General features: G+C 47.4%; 1 protein-coding gene across 1 annotated transcript; it reads left to right on the top strand.

The window, feature by feature from the left end:
* Nucleotides 1-11051: 11051 nt before the first annotated feature.
* Nucleotides 11052-15092, top strand: CHST2 (carbohydrate sulfotransferase 2). Its single transcript, XM_081301713.1, has one exon. It carries the CDS (start codon nucleotides 11199-11201, stop codon nucleotides 12789-12791), a length of 1593 nt encoding a protein of 530 aa, XP_081157839.1. The 5' UTR covers nucleotides 11052-11198; the 3' UTR covers nucleotides 12792-15092.
* The last annotated feature ends 2226 nt before the right edge of the window (nucleotides 15093-17318 follow it).

Here is a 17318-nt window from a genome sequence, read left to right on the forward strand (position 1 = left end):
AAGGCCTTTGGACCATTTGAGAGAAACTGTGAATCTAGGGGATTAACACAGAGCTGGAGGGCAGAAGACAGGTGCAGGATGTGGGGGCCACCCTCCTTCATGATAGCCATCAGCTTGCAAAACAAGTGGAATGCTTCTGGTTTCCTCCACTCTCAGCTGCAGTCAATGGCCAGCTCAGTGTCAGCACTTTTCTGGATCTCTCATGTCCCCGGGAGGCTCACCTGCCTATTTGCTCCAGTTAGGCAGCACTTCTGTGGGAGAGATTGGGAGGAGAATGCTTGGGCGTAGGAGGTTTTGATTTCTTCCTGCCCTATTCAGCCTTTCTAGACAAGCCTAATACATGGTTAGGCATCCACTGGTCCTTGGACGACACCGTGAAATAAGGATGCTCAAATTCTGCTGGACCAAGCTATTCATGGGCAAAATTAGTACTAACATTCCCAGCCTTCTTGAAATTTCCATCCTTCTCTGGTGGGAGATTATAAGCACTAGCACCCCTAAATTGCTTTGAAAGTCATCCGTGGTCGTGCAAGTAGATGACATCATCTGCCTTCTACTAGCAGCAAGAATCAGTGATGTGGGGGTCTGTAAATAAAGATTTTTTCCCCAATCAGGAGGAACCATGGGATTAAACTGAGTGTGAGCCCCAAATACACACAGTGCATATTCAGCACTTTGCCTTAAACGACCAGATGGATAATATTCTGTTAGGGGATTACAGTGTGGGTTATTTCAAATGATGCAAAGATTGCTGACCCAGGCTGGGACAGTGGGAAAGCTGTGGGCACATCTGCAGCTATTGAGCACATATTTCTAAGGGTTTCCAGCCGAACATAAGTAAGCAATTGCCTGCCTGAGTGATATGGGAGTTTCATAAGGGCCATAAACACCCAAGCTGATGGCTAGCATGGCTGGCCAAATCCAGTGGTTTACAGAAACAATGTTCTTTAGCCCAATGTTACCAAATGGCACCATCTCTCCTGGGTTCCTCTGTACCATGCACTCTGAGAGGAAGGACCACATTTGAGAAGTGGATATCCAAGAGTGACCTGGTGACTCCAGCAAAAATGCTCCATATAAGTGAAGAGGTGGTGTCCTCCACATCATTATGGACAGAACTAAACAAGCCAGGGATCCAAAAGCTTCCGGGGCTGTGTCATGCATATGAGTTGCAGAGAATTAATTTCCACCAGGAGGAGAGGGCTTCCGTCTGTCGCTAGTGACTGCTAACCCCACTTTTTGTCAGGCACGACGCCACATGTTATGATGTTGTTATGTCAAATCTGCATTCTCTGGGCACAGAGCCCAGCAATGCCACTGGTAGGACATTTGCATGGTTGTCCGTAACTGAAATGACAGGTCTAAGGTCCACCACTCTCTTGTGTTCCAGACAGAGAATACAGGAGGAAGAAAGAAACAAATATCCACCCATAAAGGAATAATGAAAAAGTCAATCTGCAGGAACACAGGTACTTGTCATAAAAATCGAAACAGATATCTCAGTACCAGAAATTCTCAGTTTCTTATATTGTACTGAAATTTCATCAAGCCAATTAGATTCTAAAATAAATGACAGAAGGGGAATTTGCTGGAGATGAAGAAAGCAATATATTTTTATAGGAAGGCTACAGGTTCAGATATTTGTTGAACTGGAATTTGACCTGTGGCATTAAGATGCAGATTTTTTTTTCCCTCAAAAAACTGTAAGCGGGGCACAGATTTGCAGAAGAGACTTTTCTGCATAAGTTGTATCCTAACAATGAAATCTTGCATACAAATAGACAGCTAACAAGGCAAAGGGAAAGAAACAGCTCCCCAATCAACAAAACGTTTCATGCTCTAGAAATAGATGTGGCAGGAACTACACTTGAGCCGAAAGGTTGCTCCTTTGAAGTGAGTACAGCCATGTGTAATGTCATGACTGAAAAAAAGAAATGTGTAGAAGGACTAGGACACCTCGTCGGAAAACTAATAATAAGATGTTACATTTGGAGTCAAAATCGCATCCAACTTTTCAGCATGTCACTAGACAATATCTGAGCCAAAGTAGTAAGAGTTGACATAAAGCTTGGGGAATTCAGAACTCAGACACTGTTATGAAAGATGAAGGGGGAGGGGACACTATCCATAAAGCTGAGGAGAGGTGGAATGAAGCTGTCTAGGTTGAGAGCTACTTTCTCTCTCCCCTCTTGGATTTTCTATCCTGTGGTGCCAACATAGTGTATGTATGAAATCTGACATTCCACTTCATTCACCAATACACCATAGAAATTGAACTCAGAGGCCATCTATGGAAAATCATAGGTCACTGAATAATGTTTTATCTGTAAGTTCCAAGAGTACAGAGAACATGGCTGAGAATGCCACGTGTACTGTGAGGTTCATGATGTGCCCAGAGCATTCACTTTTCTTCAAGAAACCAATAATGCTGCTATAATTTCCTTTTCTTTCTGTTTAATGCAAGCAAAGCAGTTGTTTCTATTGCTGTTGGAAAATATGGAAGTTGAGCATGATGGGCTGATTCTGGGAATTGGGAAACACTATTTTATCTATTTTCATACTGAGGCTCTCAGACAGATGTGCAGGTTGGATCCTGCACAGAGGCTCCAGCTGGGGGAGCTGAGTGGCTCTGATAAGTAGCATGCATCTCTCTGTGGCTTTGCACCCTGACACGGAGCTGTGCTGGGTATAACATGTCTCTTTCTAACTTACTCAAGTGCATGGCATGGATTAGCAGCTGCTCTAGAAACCTCTCTACTGGCCACCTGCCAAACTTATGCAACAGAAAAGCTCAGGGAGAGAAGTCAGTCCACCCACATGTCCAACCTGGTGTTATTTATTGAGGTGTTCACTCATCATTAAATGCTCAAGTGGCTGCTACCATGATTCCAGATCTCTCATGTGCATACCAGTTACTCAGGATCTTGTTAACGTGCAGGTTCTAACCGAGGAGGTCTCAGCCCAAGAGTGTTTCTAACAAGCTCCCAGGGGATTCTGATCTGGCTGACCCACTGACCACACACAGTGAGTGGTGAGGTTTGTGGATGTCAAGGACCATAAAACTCTTAGCAAACTCTGGCCATGCTTGGGTCCCTTCTATTTGCTGACCACAGAACTCTCCTCTCCATCTTTCTGTCCCTATAAACCTTGACCACAACCCTCTGTACCCCTCTTATAAACCATCACTGAACCAAATCCCTAATGTCCCTACCAAGAAAGGCAAAGAATCCTGCTTCTTATAGATTCTGAGTTCTTTCTTTTTCTTGTTGGAAAAGACTACCTTCACCCGGGCTTTTCTTGGGGCTGGGGAAAGAATTATTATTTATGAACCACTCCTGGGCATGCCTGTGCTCGACTCATCTTTCCCTAGCCATTCTGTGAGATGACTATTATTACTGCTGTATTATAGGCAGGGAAACTGAGGCCCACTAAGATACCTCATTCCAAGTAGCCTGGATCTTGTAGGTTAACTTGTAGGGAATTAAATCTAAGGTTGATTCCAAATTCTGCACATGAGCCTCTACGTCTTGTTTTTTAATTTCCAGAAACTTAATTCTTTCTGTCAATAAGAGGTTTTCCAACTGACAACCATTCCTCAGGTACTGTAGTACCTGATGCAGAAGTGACATTGAAGGCATGGGGGCATTGCTGTAGATGTCCCTTTATTTGTTTTAAACAGAATTCTATTACTGTAGAGCCCAATGGATGTCTCATGGAGTTTTTACTAATATGACATTATCTCTGCTTCCTGTTACAGTTGATTTTGGTGACTGGTTATTTATTTTTAAAACATTTCTGATCATGGACAAAAACCTCAGTGCCAAAGTTGCTCTAGGCTTTCAAACATTGTGCTTTGGAATCCAGCAGTGACAGTCATTTCTCCTGGGTGAGTGGACTAGGTGGGAGACTGTCTAGAGTGTTGACAGTGCCGGGGGATGGGCATCTTTGTGAGCAGGTTCCAGGAATCCTGGCCTGAAAACACCCCGAAGTCAGCGGCACGTTCCTGTGGAAAGAACAGATTGGCTTCAGGAAGGAATTCCTGTGACTGAGGCTCTGAATGGCAGTGAGGGGCAGTGGTCAGAGCAAGAGATGCTGCCCAATCCCAACATGGCCCCCTTTTGGTGGGTTCATGACTCATGAATAGCAGGGAATTGAGGAGGAAATCCCTGGAGGAAATGAGATTATTTTGAAAATGCTTCAAGGCCACTTTTCAGCCAAGGATCATGGAAGACAGCTTGTGCTGCTGTTGGAGATGTTTGGCACTTGGAGCTGTGGGGGCAGGTGACAGAGCTGAGGCTCTTGTTTCCAGGCAGTAGTTTCTCCAAGAAGCCTTTTCCTAGAAGTTAGTCATCCCTGCCCACCTTGATGCGATAAACAGCTTTGCAAAACATGCTGATGTGAGCCAGGAGGCCGGACCAGCAAGGGGGTGTATGTGGCCCACATGAAATTGCCTCAAGTGAGCTAAGGCCATTAGCTTGCATTGATTTGGTTCATAAGAGCCAGCACCTTTCTCCCTGACTCTAAAATTATTTTTATTGTAGAGTCATACTTAATGACATAGTCTACTTTCTACACTGCAGAATTCTTTATATAAGGACCCGCAGTAAGTCCATCAATACTTATTGAACACTTACATGCCAGACACCGACATTGCCTTTAATGGGAACTAAGCAGCGAATACAGGTCCCAGAATGAAGCCCAGGTTGGTGTTGAAGGGGAAGGTTTTCTTGGGTCTCTATGTCAGGCAAAGCTGTCAGTCTCCTAAGTGGGTTTCCTTCTTTACTATAGCTACTAGGAAACTCAGAGCCAAGCACTTTGATTTACTGAGAGCCACTGCCCAGGATCTCATGGAATGAATTGGTTCATGGACTGTACCCCTGGTTTCATGTTATTTTCCTTTCGATCAATTTTCTTGTTTTTATCTTTGTGGGCCACTTAATATCTCTACTCTTTAATAGGGTGCTATAATTAAAAAATAATAAAAAGTTCTACAAGTCCCTGGGACAGAGGTAAGACAGTAATGATAAACTATGGCTTCCAGCAATAAGTCTGTCAGGAAAGGTATACCAGCCAGTGTGAAGCAGCCCTGGCTGTCGGGGGCCTCCAGTGAGCAGTCCAACCAGCATGGGCAAGAAACAAGTCATGTGGGACTGGGATGGAGTTCCTTAGGATGCCTGGCTGGCTAGATGCTAGAATCTAAGGGTGGAGACTCAAGGGAGAGCACCACTTAAGGTCGTGTGGACAACAAGACAACAGAGACAAGAGCATGAAGGAAACCGAGTCTGCATTAAGTAGGAAGCCCCGGTCAGTTAGGGAGTTTTGATGGTAAGCAACAGAAACAGACTCTGACAAACTTTATGGGGAGACGGAAGGGATTTGTGGAAGCATTTGGGGTAGCTTACAGAATTTAAAGAAAAAAGCAGCCTAAGAAGAGATAGGATCCCTTCTGAGAGAAGAATGGGTCATCTCTCTACCAGCTCCACAGCTGGGACGAGAGGGCAGCAGCCATGTCCCATCTCTTCATCTCTCTGCTGAAGATTCGGATTGCTTGGCACATGACAAGAGCATGATACACATGGGATGAGTGAGCGAGCAAATGAATGAAGACAGAATGTCTAACTGGCTGAGCTTGGGAAGATACCTGTTCCATGGGAGGACAGTGAAGGACTGAATTGGCTGAAGGTCCTACCAAAGTGACAATGCAGTGGGGTGTTTCAAACATGGAGGTGGGGCAGGTGGACCCCAGGAGAATGTGCACCTCAGGCAGCAGAGTGATGGCTGGTGGACTATAGAAGGTGGTGGCTCTCGCTATGTGTGGCAGGGCAACTTCTGCTCAGTTAGCTTAGCCCCTGTCCTCTGGTATCTCGGGGAAAGAAACAACCTGCAGGAAGGCTTTATTGCCAACCCTCAGGGCTGGGGAGAGACCCAGGAAATATACAGCTGGGCTCAGTCAAAAAGGGAAGGATCAGAAAGGTTGAGCAAATCCAGGTGGGTTCTGGGGAGAAGGGAGTGGAACCCAAACCAGGGCAATCCCAGAGTGACTCATTTGGAAATGAACCTGAGTGTACTTCTCCCATAACATCTTTTTTTTGTACTTCTTAACAAATTGCATTTTAAAGTTAACATGAAGGAACAACCCACCTGGGTATTGCAAGCCAGGTATGCCCCGTCGTGGGTCACCAGGGTCTCAGTTGCTGGGCTCCAGCCCTACTGGATTCCTGCTGCCTTTAAACAAGCTAATCTCATTCCTGCTCAGGGACTCTGCTCTCATTGTCTCACATACTTTCTGTCTCAGTTTTCACCTGGCTGCCTCATTATTCCTCACAAGGGTCAACTTCCCTTTGCAAAGATCATCTCCCCAATTTAAAATAGTTGCATCCAGTCACTCTCTGTCACATTGACCTATTTTATTTCCTCCACAGCACTTACAAATCTCTAAAATAATCTTATTTGTGTAAATGCATATGGATGGAATATCTCCCACTTGGGAGTGTAAATTCCGTGAGGATGGGGACCAGGTCTCTCTCTTACACCGATATCCTGCAGAGCTAGACCAGCCCCTGGCACTGGGTAGGTGCTTAGTAAGTACTAATCATCACCCTTTTGTTCCTGGGACAAACTCAAATTGGTGGTAGTGTATTGTCTCTCACCCTAACCCCATCCATACTTGATTAGATCTATTTTTCTGATATTTTAAGAGTCTTATGTATACATTGATCAGTGAATTGGACTGATTTCCTTCTCTGAAATCCCTCTTCTAGTCAACATCCCCTCAGGAGGAGCTGGAGAAATACTGCCCCCTTTTCTATTCCATGGAAGGGTTTGTCTAAGGAACTATCTAGACCTGGAAGTTGGGTAGAATCCTTCTTTAAATCCTTCTGAGCCCGTTGTTTTTCTTGGGGGAAGATTTAAAATGGCTACTTCAGTTCCTTGGTAATCCCAGGACTATCTGGGCTATTCCTTCTTGAGATTATTAAGGCAAGTGTTTATTAAAATTTCCCTTGCAATTTGACCATTACATCTAAGCTAAATTAAGTAGAGTGGTGATCTCTGGAGGTTCCTGGGCTGTGTAATGGGTCCATACATAATTATCACAGTGAACATAGAAAATAAAAAAGAGAGAGATCCTTGCACTAAAGAGGACAGCACATATTAAGTCAGGGATTTTAAATCCAATTCCGTATACTCAAATCCCACTGAAAATTCAGATCTGCTGAAAACACAAACTGGTGGATGACTCTGTCTTGGTGCCCAGGGACAAACATTTTCCAGTGACATAGGCAGGCCTGGATATGAATGGTCCAGGTAACCTGGTCTCTCTTAGTTTAGTCAGTCCCCCCCCCCCCACAGTGACCAAAGTTGATTTGGGGCTCACAGTTTCAGAGGTCTCAGTCCTAGAAGGCCAACTCCATTCCTTGGAGCCTGAGGTGAGGCAGAACATCATGGCAGAAGAGTGTGGAGGACTTCAGCTCAGGACATCACCACAAGGAAGCTGAGAGAAACTAAGCTGGGCTCATCAGGGACAAAATATATACCCCAGAGGCACGTCATATGCTGTCTGCCTATAGCTATCACCCAGCTAACCCATTCAAGTGGAATAATGCAGTGAGTAGGTTTAGGCTCTCAGAACCCAATAATTTCACCTCTGAACTTTCTAGCATTGTCTCTCACATGATCTTGAGGACACCTCACATCTAAACCATAATACTCCCTTTAGACTCTGGAAGAAGGTCCTTGAAAAATCTCTCTGCCATTTTTCCCCAGGCTGGGTACTTGGCCTAAGGCACCCCAGAACATTAGAGTGCCCAAGATAAGATAGCAGCCATAGCAAGTTTCCAACAGATGTCTCCTTCCCATGCCACAGGCAGCAGAGACTGAACGTACATCCTGGAAAAGATAGAATCAAACACTAAGCTGAAATTGAGGACAGCCCTGTGGCATGACTGGATCTTCTGTGAATGACATTGTTATGAAACTTATTGTAGGTCTGGGTCATTACTATGCTAAAAGGACAAGTAGATTAAAATAAAAGAAATTTCAGAACAAATGCAGGAAGGTGTCATCAAGTTTTTGTATGCCATTAGCTGTCAGAAAGTTCACAATTAATCATGATATCGTGCAAAACGTTAAAATACTTGCTGGAGAGGGCGGAGATGCTAGAACCTATAAATTTATGCCAGCTGAGCACTGGCTGTGGGGGCGTCTGACAAATGCATTTACTATTTTGCCAACTCCAGTAAAGTGTTACAAAATTGCAACAAAATTGTTTTCTATGCAAACAGTTGTTTTTAAAAGGGTCCTTATAATAGCAATTCAATGCTTTCAGGGTATGCACATACCTAGATATTTAAACAAAAAATATTAGAAATTATTTTTCTTAATGTCAGACTTTTCATGCGGGGAGTGGGGGAGAGGAGAGAAGAAGGGACAGGAACATTTGAACAGCACTGGAAGGGAGGTAGGGTGGCCCTGTAAAAGAAAGATGGGAAGCCACTAATTAAAGTTTACCAGTCTCTGAATAGGGACAAAAACTTCCGGTGTCCTCACCAATTCCCAAAAGTAATGCTATGCTACTTGAGAAAGCTATATATAAAATTTGAATTCTATCTCCTCCCAGCCCCGTTTTGGCAAAATCTGTCCTAGAAACACCTCATCTGTGACCTTTGTCAGAACCCAGGGGGGAAAATTAGCTCAACTCTATCGTGACATTATGGATGTTTCCTGGAAAATGACACTAAATCAAATTTTTTGAACATATATTTTTCAACCGTGAAACTAAATCCCTAAAAAGCGAGTTACAAACCCACGGGAAGCGAGTTAAGCAGCTTTCCAAGAGTTCTTGTACCAGAAAATTCTGCAAGACACTGAAGAACAATGGCGCCAATGGCAGCACTTTAAATTTATAAGGTCCTCCCCTGAAAGAGGCAGCTACGAATCCTATAAAGCGTTTAAAGCAACTTTGTCCAAAGAATCCCATCCGGACAAGAGACTATACAACGCCGGTTTACCCTAGGTCGCTGACCTGCAGGACCCAGAGTCTTTTGGGCCGGAACTGGGGTCTTATTGTCCACGTGCCCAACCTTAAGTCCAATCACCGCTCAATCGCCTGAGGCTATTAGATTTGTCCCCATTTAACAGAAGAAGTTGAAGCTTCGAGAGGAGGGCGGGGCGGGGGGAGGGGAGAGACAGACAGACTAGACACTAGAGGGGCGAGGAAGAGGAGCTTTTCCTCAAGACCTTAAAAACTACTTAAATCAATCTAAACTAACTGAACAACGACTTTCAAGTTCCAACATCTGTGTTTCTTTGGAGTAAAGTTCTTTAATCTCATTTCTAAAGCTAAGAATCTGGACAAGCTTTTTTTTTTTTTTTTTTTTTTTTTTCCCTTTCCCTGTAAATGAGAACAAAGAATCGCCCCTTCCCCCTTCACCCCAATTCAGGAGGACGTCAATCACAGTGGACACAGCAGAAAGAGCCAGAGCATCTGCTGGGAGCGTAATAAAAACGAAATCGCTCCCTGTCTATACTGTCCAGAGCGAGGAGAAGGCTCCCCACCAACACCCAAAACTGAAATCTTCTCTGACCCTGGGGTCAAAAAGATTTATTACTTCCTCCTTATGGGAGAAACCACAGAACAGCTGGAAAGGACCAGCAGGGTGTCAGAAGCCTGAGAGTGCCGCTCCTGGCTCTCTAAGCGCTCCCGGGAGCGGTGTGTTTTGGGCTACGCGAGAAGCCGCCGCCGGTGTCTACCCAGAGGGAAGGCGGAGACAGCGAACCGCCGCCGGGGGATTTCTGCCCAAACTTTATCACCAACTCTCTTCGAGAGTAGCACAGGGCCGAGTCCTGCAGCCACGCAGAATCTAAGCCTCCGGTAGCTCCCAGCCCCAGAGGCTGCGAATCACGCGCCCGCGCCCCGGCGCTTTGCGCACAGAGAACTACGTCTTTCCAATCGCGGATGGCGGCCCAAGCAGCGCGGATGTAAACCGGGTCGCATCTCCAGCCCCCAAGGAGGCGGCGGCGGGAGTCAGGCGCTGCGAGGAGGGCGGGCGTGGGACAGGCGGAGGAGGAGGGCAGCTCGGCGAAGGGGAGGAGCCCCGGCGACAGACGGCGGCGCGCGCCAACCCGCGCCGGCTGGCAGAAGCCGCGCAGAGGCTGGCCCGAGCGCGTTGCAGGCGCTCGGCGTAGGGGGAGTCGGGTAGCAGCATCCTCCCAGGCGCCGCTTTCTCGCGGCAGCGGCAGCGGCGGCGGGGGCTTTCTCTGCCTGGATACCTCGATGGCCAGAAGCGGCTCGTGCCGGGGGCGGGGCAGGCAAGAAAGCGCTGCGGACCCGGGCTCCTTTGCTTAGAGCTGTGTATGCAGGGTCCTTCCGGGCCAATCTGAAGCTATGGAGCGACGGGGCTTGCTTGCGCTGCCCGCCCGGGCATCCTCCCGGTGATGGAAGAAGCAGCCGCCGCCACTGCGGGGTCGCGCTGCACCCCATCCGCCGCAGCCAGAGAGATGGGAAGATTGGCTGTGCAGAGGCCGAGGGCGAGACAGCGACAGCCGCTTTGCCCGGAGCTGGGTCGCGTATAAGCCACCCTTACCGTCGCCTCTAGCCCGCTTCGCCCCCTAGAGCGAGGAAGGAAGCTGCGGTCCCTAGAGAGAGGAGGAGACGTCGCTGGAGCCGGGACGCGCCGGGTTCAACGGAGCGCGCAGCAGGGCTCCGGGCCCGGTGAAAGTTTCCCTTTCTGAGCTGCAGGGCGCCGGCTGCCAGGAAACTCTGTCCAGGGCTAGGGCTGCAGAGTCTCGCGGCTCCCTCGAAGGCGCAGGGACCCCCAGCAGAAAAGAGCAGAAGAGAATTCGAGGAAGGAGTGACAGCCGGACAGTCCTCCCGTGCGATCCGGGGCCGCTCTGGGGCGCGCCCGCAGCTCCAGGTGAGTGGGGGAGCCGGCAGACTTGTGGGTGGGCGTTACTTAGGCGGAGGAGGTAGCTGGGAGGGAGATTGGGGCGCACCCACTCACTCCGCTTCCCCTCACAGGTCATCTCCGAGCCGCTGCCATGGGAGAGCCAGCCTTGGGCGCCAGGGACCAGCCGCCACTGCCGCCGCGCCCGCCTCGGAGCCGCGGCCCCAGTCCCGGCGCCCGCAGCTGGCCCGCTGCGTCCCCTTCTCGGGCTGCAGGGCCGCCTCCGCCGCTTTGCCGGCCGGAGCTGTGCCTGTGATGAGCCGCAGCTCTCCGCGAGCTCTGCCCCCGGGCGCGCTGCCCCGGCTGCTCCCGGCTGTGCCTGCCGCCGCGCCACGCGCCCTGCTCCCGCCGTGGCCCCGGCGCCCAGGACGCCGCTGGCCCGCGTCCCCGCTCGGAATGAAGGTGTTCCGCAGGAAGGCGCTGGTGCTGTGTGCGGGCTATGCACTGCTGCTGGTGCTTACCATGCTCAACCTCCTGGACTACAAATGGCACAAGGAGCCGCTGCAGCAGTGCAACCCCGACGGGCCGCTGGGTGCCGCGGCAGGGGCAGCTGGGGGCAGCTGGGGGCGCCCGGGGCCGCCTCCAGCGGCTCCACCCCGCTCTCACACCCGTTTGGACCCCCGCACTCCGTACCGCCCTCCCGCTGCCGCCGTCGGGGCAGCTCCTGCGGCAGCCTTGGGAGTGGTGGGGGCCGCGGCCCCTCCAGGCAATGGCACTCGGGGCACCAGGGACGGCGGGGACAAGCGGCAGCTGGTATATGTGTTTACCACGTGGCGCTCGGGCTCGTCCTTCTTCGGCGAGCTTTTCAACCAGAACCCCGAGGTGTTCTTCCTCTACGAACCAGTATGGCACGTGTGGCAAAAACTGTACCCCGGGGACGCCGTTTCCCTGCAGGGGGCAGCGCGGGACATGCTGAGCGCTCTCTATCGCTGCGATCTCTCCGTTTTCCAGTTGTATAGTCCGGCGGGCAGTGGGGGGCGCAACCTTACTACTCTGGGCATCTTTGGGGCAGCCACCAACAAAGTGGTGTGCTCCTCGCCACTGTGCCCCGCCTACCGTAAGGAGGTCGTGGGACTGGTGGACGACCGGGTGTGCAAGAAGTGCCCTCCTCAGCGCCTGGCACGCTTTGAGGAGGAGTGCCGCAAGTACCGCACACTGGTCATCAAGGGCGTGCGCGTCTTCGACGTGGCAGTATTGGCGCCACTGCTTCGAGATCCCGCCCTGGACCTCAAGGTCATCCACCTGGTGCGTGATCCCCGTGCGGTTGCCAGCTCACGCATCCGCTCGCGCCACGGCCTCATCCGTGAGAGCCTACAAGTGGTGCGCAGCCGGGATCCACGAGCCCATCGAATGCCCTTCCTGGAGGCCGCCGGCCACAAGCTGGGTGCCAAGAAGGAGGGTATGGGCGGCCCCGCAGACTACCATGCGCTGGGCGCTATGGAGGTCATCTGCAACAGCATGGCCAAGACGCTGCAGACAGCCCTGCAGCCCCCCGACTGGCTGCAGGGTCACTACCTGGTGGTGCGGTACGAGGACCTGGTGGGAGACCCCATTAAGACGCTACGGAGGGTGTACGACTTTGTGGGGCTGCTGGTGAGTCCAGAAATGGAGCAGTTTGCCCTGAACATGACCAGTGGCTCAGGATCCTCCTCCAAGCCATTCGTGGTATCAGCTCGCAATGCCACGCAGGCCGCCAATGCCTGGCGGACGGCACTCACCTTCCAGCAGATCAAGCAGGTGGAGGAGTTTTGCTACCAGCCCATGGCTGTGTTGGGTTATGAGCGGGTCAACAGCCCCGAGGAGGTCAAAGACCTCAGCAAGACCCTGCTTCGGAAGCCCAGGCTCTGAGAGAGTTTCCCAGGAGATCCGACACTCTGTGGAGACGCCCACAAAGATAACTGTGATGTGTTTAAACAAACAGCCCAGACCCAAACTGAGGTAGCCCACATATTCTATTATAGATATATAATATAAATAACCACACAGGCACTAGCTGTCGATGTTTTGAGTCAGTGAATTTCAAGGAACAGAAAACACACACACACACACACACACACACACACACACCTCAGAAAAGTTAAGACTTGAAAGTTCTGAACAGTGGTCCCTCCTCTCTTGTCCCCTGTCTCTTTCCCCTTCCCCTTTCTCCTATTTCTCACCCTCTCTCCCACCTGCCTTCCATTTTGAAGTGGAATGTTGATGAAATCTAGTTCCAGTAACCCAAATCTTGTTTACAAAGTTTTCGTGGTATCTGTGAACATGTAAGAGTAATCTGGATGTGGGTGGGGGGTGGGGCGGACAAAGGGGAAGTGGTCCAGGAAAAAAAAAAAGCCCCACTGGGCCTGATAATAAACTAAGGAGGCATTCCTCTAAAGTAGACTTTTGTGTGAAAAAGCAAAGGTTACATGTGAGTATTGATAAAGAAGATAATAAATAATATTCTTTTTTAAAAAAAAATATATTTGCCTCCCTTGCTTTGGATTTACCTGTGTTACTTGTCCTACAGAGCTTCAGATAGAATCTGCTTCCCTTCCGCCTTCCCTTGTTTCTAGCCCTCTCCTGAAGGACAGCTAACCAGGGAGAAGCTTCTGGCTCCTTGATAATAACCCCGGAATTGTTTTCTCACATGTAAATCACGGCCTGCCAGGTGTTCAGGAATGGAAGGAATCTTCAAATTCTACAGGCACAACCAAGACGGGCAGTGGAAGAAAATGCACAAACTACTCTCCTGTTGAACTCCAAGTACAGAAAGGAAGAAGTGAGCCCTTGAGGATTTGAATGCATTTACTTTTGATTTCTACTGTATTGAGTTAAGACAGGGAACCTTGAAGCTGAGACTAATGTTTTTTGTCATGAGTTTGGCTCTGGGAAAAGTCTTTTTAAAAAGTATGTAATTTTAGAAAATTCTGATGATTAGAACACAAGCCTCAAAAATGAATGTGAACATATTGTTGGCGATGGTAGCAACTTCTTCAGTTAGCAAAGTGACACAAGTATCTGTCTGGGGTGTTTTTCTGCCTCTGACACAGTACCCAGGCTTAGAAAAGCAGAGAAGTTTTATCTTCCCTTTTTGGAGTAAGGGCACTTATGGGCTCTTCCTCTTCTTCCTCGCTTACCATCCAAATTAGTGAGAAAGAGAATATGAATTTATAATGGTTTACTTGGGATGCCTAGGGGATATGTTGCTTTCTTTATCATGTTTCCTAAAAGGAAATTTGCAAAGAAAACACATGCTGCAGACAGTGTAAGGCTTCAGCCAAGAGCTTCTTTTAGATTTGAAAATGAATTATGGCGAAGAGAAAATAAAAATGGATTAGTGTGTAGGATTTTGAGATTTGGTACTTTCCCAGGGAGAAAACCATTTTATTTTCCTGCAATGGATATGATATTGCTGTGTCCTGAACCCATATTGTACTGAAGCGTTCTGCAGAATGTTGTATTAGGATAAGAAATTCTGAAGCCCAAATGGGAACAAGAGACAGTGTGGTTGTATATTGCATTAAATACGGTACAAGTTCAATATCATCATGGCTTTATTTTACTATAATTTGTAATGAGGTTTCTGAAAGTTGTTATGTATAAATTCTGAAGATTTTATTTTAGGGAAAAGACAATGAAAAATAATACATACATTGAAAATATTTGAACTCAAAGTGATTCTTAAGTATGACTATCATTGGGTTGGGGCTTAGCTCAGTTGGTATGTGCTTGCCTTGCATGTACAAGGCCCTGAGTTCAATCCCCAACACTACACCAAAAAAAAAAAAAGTATAATTATCATTATAGTGTGAGATCTAACTACATTGGTAAAGATTCCAAGATGAAGAAGTGTATAGGTTTTTTTTTTTAAAGGTATATATGGCAGTGGATTTTATAACATGTTCTAGAATGCTTGTTTCTTAATATACTAAAATAGTTTCTAATGTTGTGCTTATTAAGTTATATTACAGTTATGACACAGTGATCATATTGTTCATGATTTTTTTTGTGGTAGTGCCTATGCTGAATTATCTTCAGCAACATTTGTAAGAGCTTTAATTTAAGAATACTTTAAAACTAAATGAACAAAATAAATATTAATGTTGGATGACTATAGATGAAAAAGGGTTTAGTGGGAAATTAAGATAGCATCATTAAAAAGCAACCACTCTGAATAAAATAACCATTTAAAAACAAATTTCATGTGGCATTAGAATCAGCTCTTAACCACCACAGTGAAATTTATGCCTGGTTCTTGAGCGAAGGATTTTTAAGCAGTTGAATTCGTTCTTCTCCCAGTATATCCAGTGACTTGGATTGTGCTCAAGTAGGATGATGATGTTTTTGGATCTTGTATTAAAAAAAAAAAATTAGATGCTATGCAGAGCCTTAGCAGTCTCCAGAACATTCCTGGCCTCTGCTCAGATGAAATATTAAGCTCACACCAACCGTTCCCCTTCACTCTGTTTGCACAGGTTTTTTTGCCTGTAATTTCCTTGTTTTGTGGCAGCTTTATCCTCTCCACTCTGCCACTCTTGGACTCTGTAATTTGAAAGGTGAATTGTTCCTGGAGATTTGCACCTAGCTGCCTTCCAGGAAAGTGAGAAGAGGGTTGTTCCTCCTAACAGCCGAGATAGTCATATCAGTGACATTCAGCTTCTGTAGGTTTGAGGAGAGGAGCCTTTTTGGCGTTAACAAGCTCCTGTCAGCCCCTGGTGCAAACAGGCCTGGGCCACAACAAATTGTAACAGAGCCTATGACAGTTTTGGAGGCAGCACACATGAAAGAGATCCTTTCACATTTCCCAGCCTGGCAAGATGTCCATCAGCAGGAGGAAACATTCTCCCGAGCACGTTATTAGAGTTGATTTGTATTTTAAGCCCTGCTCAACTAATAGCACTCCTGACTTGCACTTTTGACTTTGGAATGTCTGTGTTAATTGGAAAGTTCTATGTAGAAAATAAATCCCATGCCGTGCCTTTAGTCAACAAATATGGTTTTAGAACAAGGCAGAGGCACAGTGTGGGTGCTTGAGTTTCAGGAAGCTCAGAGCCACTGAAAGGCCTCATTCAGACTGACCCATGGGGACCTTGTGGGCCGGGGCTGGAGCAAACCTGTACCCTTCGGTGTTTGCCACACAGTGAGTGCTGGATATATATTTATCAAAGAAGTGAAGGAACTATGTAGCTATCTAATTTTGAAAATGCTCAGAGGGCAAGAGTTGAAGAATGTGTTATCTGTCTGGGGACAGATCCAGGCTATTCACTGTGGTTTGCTGAAGGAAGTGGGCCCTATTTAGATGCAGGCAGTAAGCAATATCTTTAAGATGCTCATGGAAACTTGTGTATAGACCAGTATTTCCCACTGATGAGTTAGAAACTGAAAGGCAGAATTTATGAATGTGAAGGAGTGAAAGTTTCCAAATAAGGATCTAACTTTTTAATATTTATTTTCCCAACTCTATGAACAATGTGCAGGCAGGGATCGGAACATACCTGCAGAACAAATGTGCCCAGGTGCCTAGGAGAGGCTGTAACATGATTCATTTTTGTAGAAGCCATGTGAGAACTTATTGTTTCTGTGCTGTGAATGTGCAGACAAGTGCTCTGGTGTAAATTTAACCCAAGAATGGTTACTTCAGGGAGTTTGTTCTATTGTGGATGCTGAATGAGACAACGGCTGTCTATTCCATGCATCCCTGCCTGGCTGCAGCCAGTCCTGGGCAGGGTTTCTATTACACACAGTAGAGTTGTGGCTGGATGATGGCGATGGTTTTGAAATTAATGTGAATTCGGTTGAGGCTATTACATTAATATTCCCTAGACACTGAGCAATGAAATAAAGATCATGTTTGAATCCCAGTCTCTAGACATGACTTCAGGAAGAGCAAGAGGGAAATTAAACAGGCGTGTCTCTTCTATAGACATGGTAAATAAGGGTGAGATGTCACTTTACCACCCTTCTCCAACTTTCTTCCTTCTGTACACAACACACACCCACACCCACACACACCATATTGAGTTCCTGCATTGTCTTGAAGGAGTCTGGACAAGAATATTTAATTTTTTTCTGTTTTGGGGCTGGGTATGGAACCCATGTTCTCATGTATACCAGGTGAGTTCTGTACTCCAGAGCTATATTCCCAGCCTCAGAGAATGTTTCAATACCAGCTAATGGGTAGGTGGTGAGCTCACTTTTGATCTCAGGCTTCTGGAGAGTGAATGGCCAATTATTGTATCAGAACCTGTGACAGTTCTGTATCAGGATCCAATGTGGACAGGTACAAAATGACAATCACAATTTGAGGGATGGCTAAAGGTATGTGATGGGATATTCCCAGGTAAGTGCATAGTTTATATACCTCTTTTGTCACTCACCTTGAGAAGAGCCCTTTCA

Source organism: Spermophilus citellus (assembly GCF_964194105.1).
Source record: "Spermophilus citellus genome assembly, chromosome: 7".
Taxonomy (NCBI): Eukaryota; Metazoa; Chordata; class Mammalia; order Rodentia; family Sciuridae; genus Spermophilus; species Spermophilus citellus.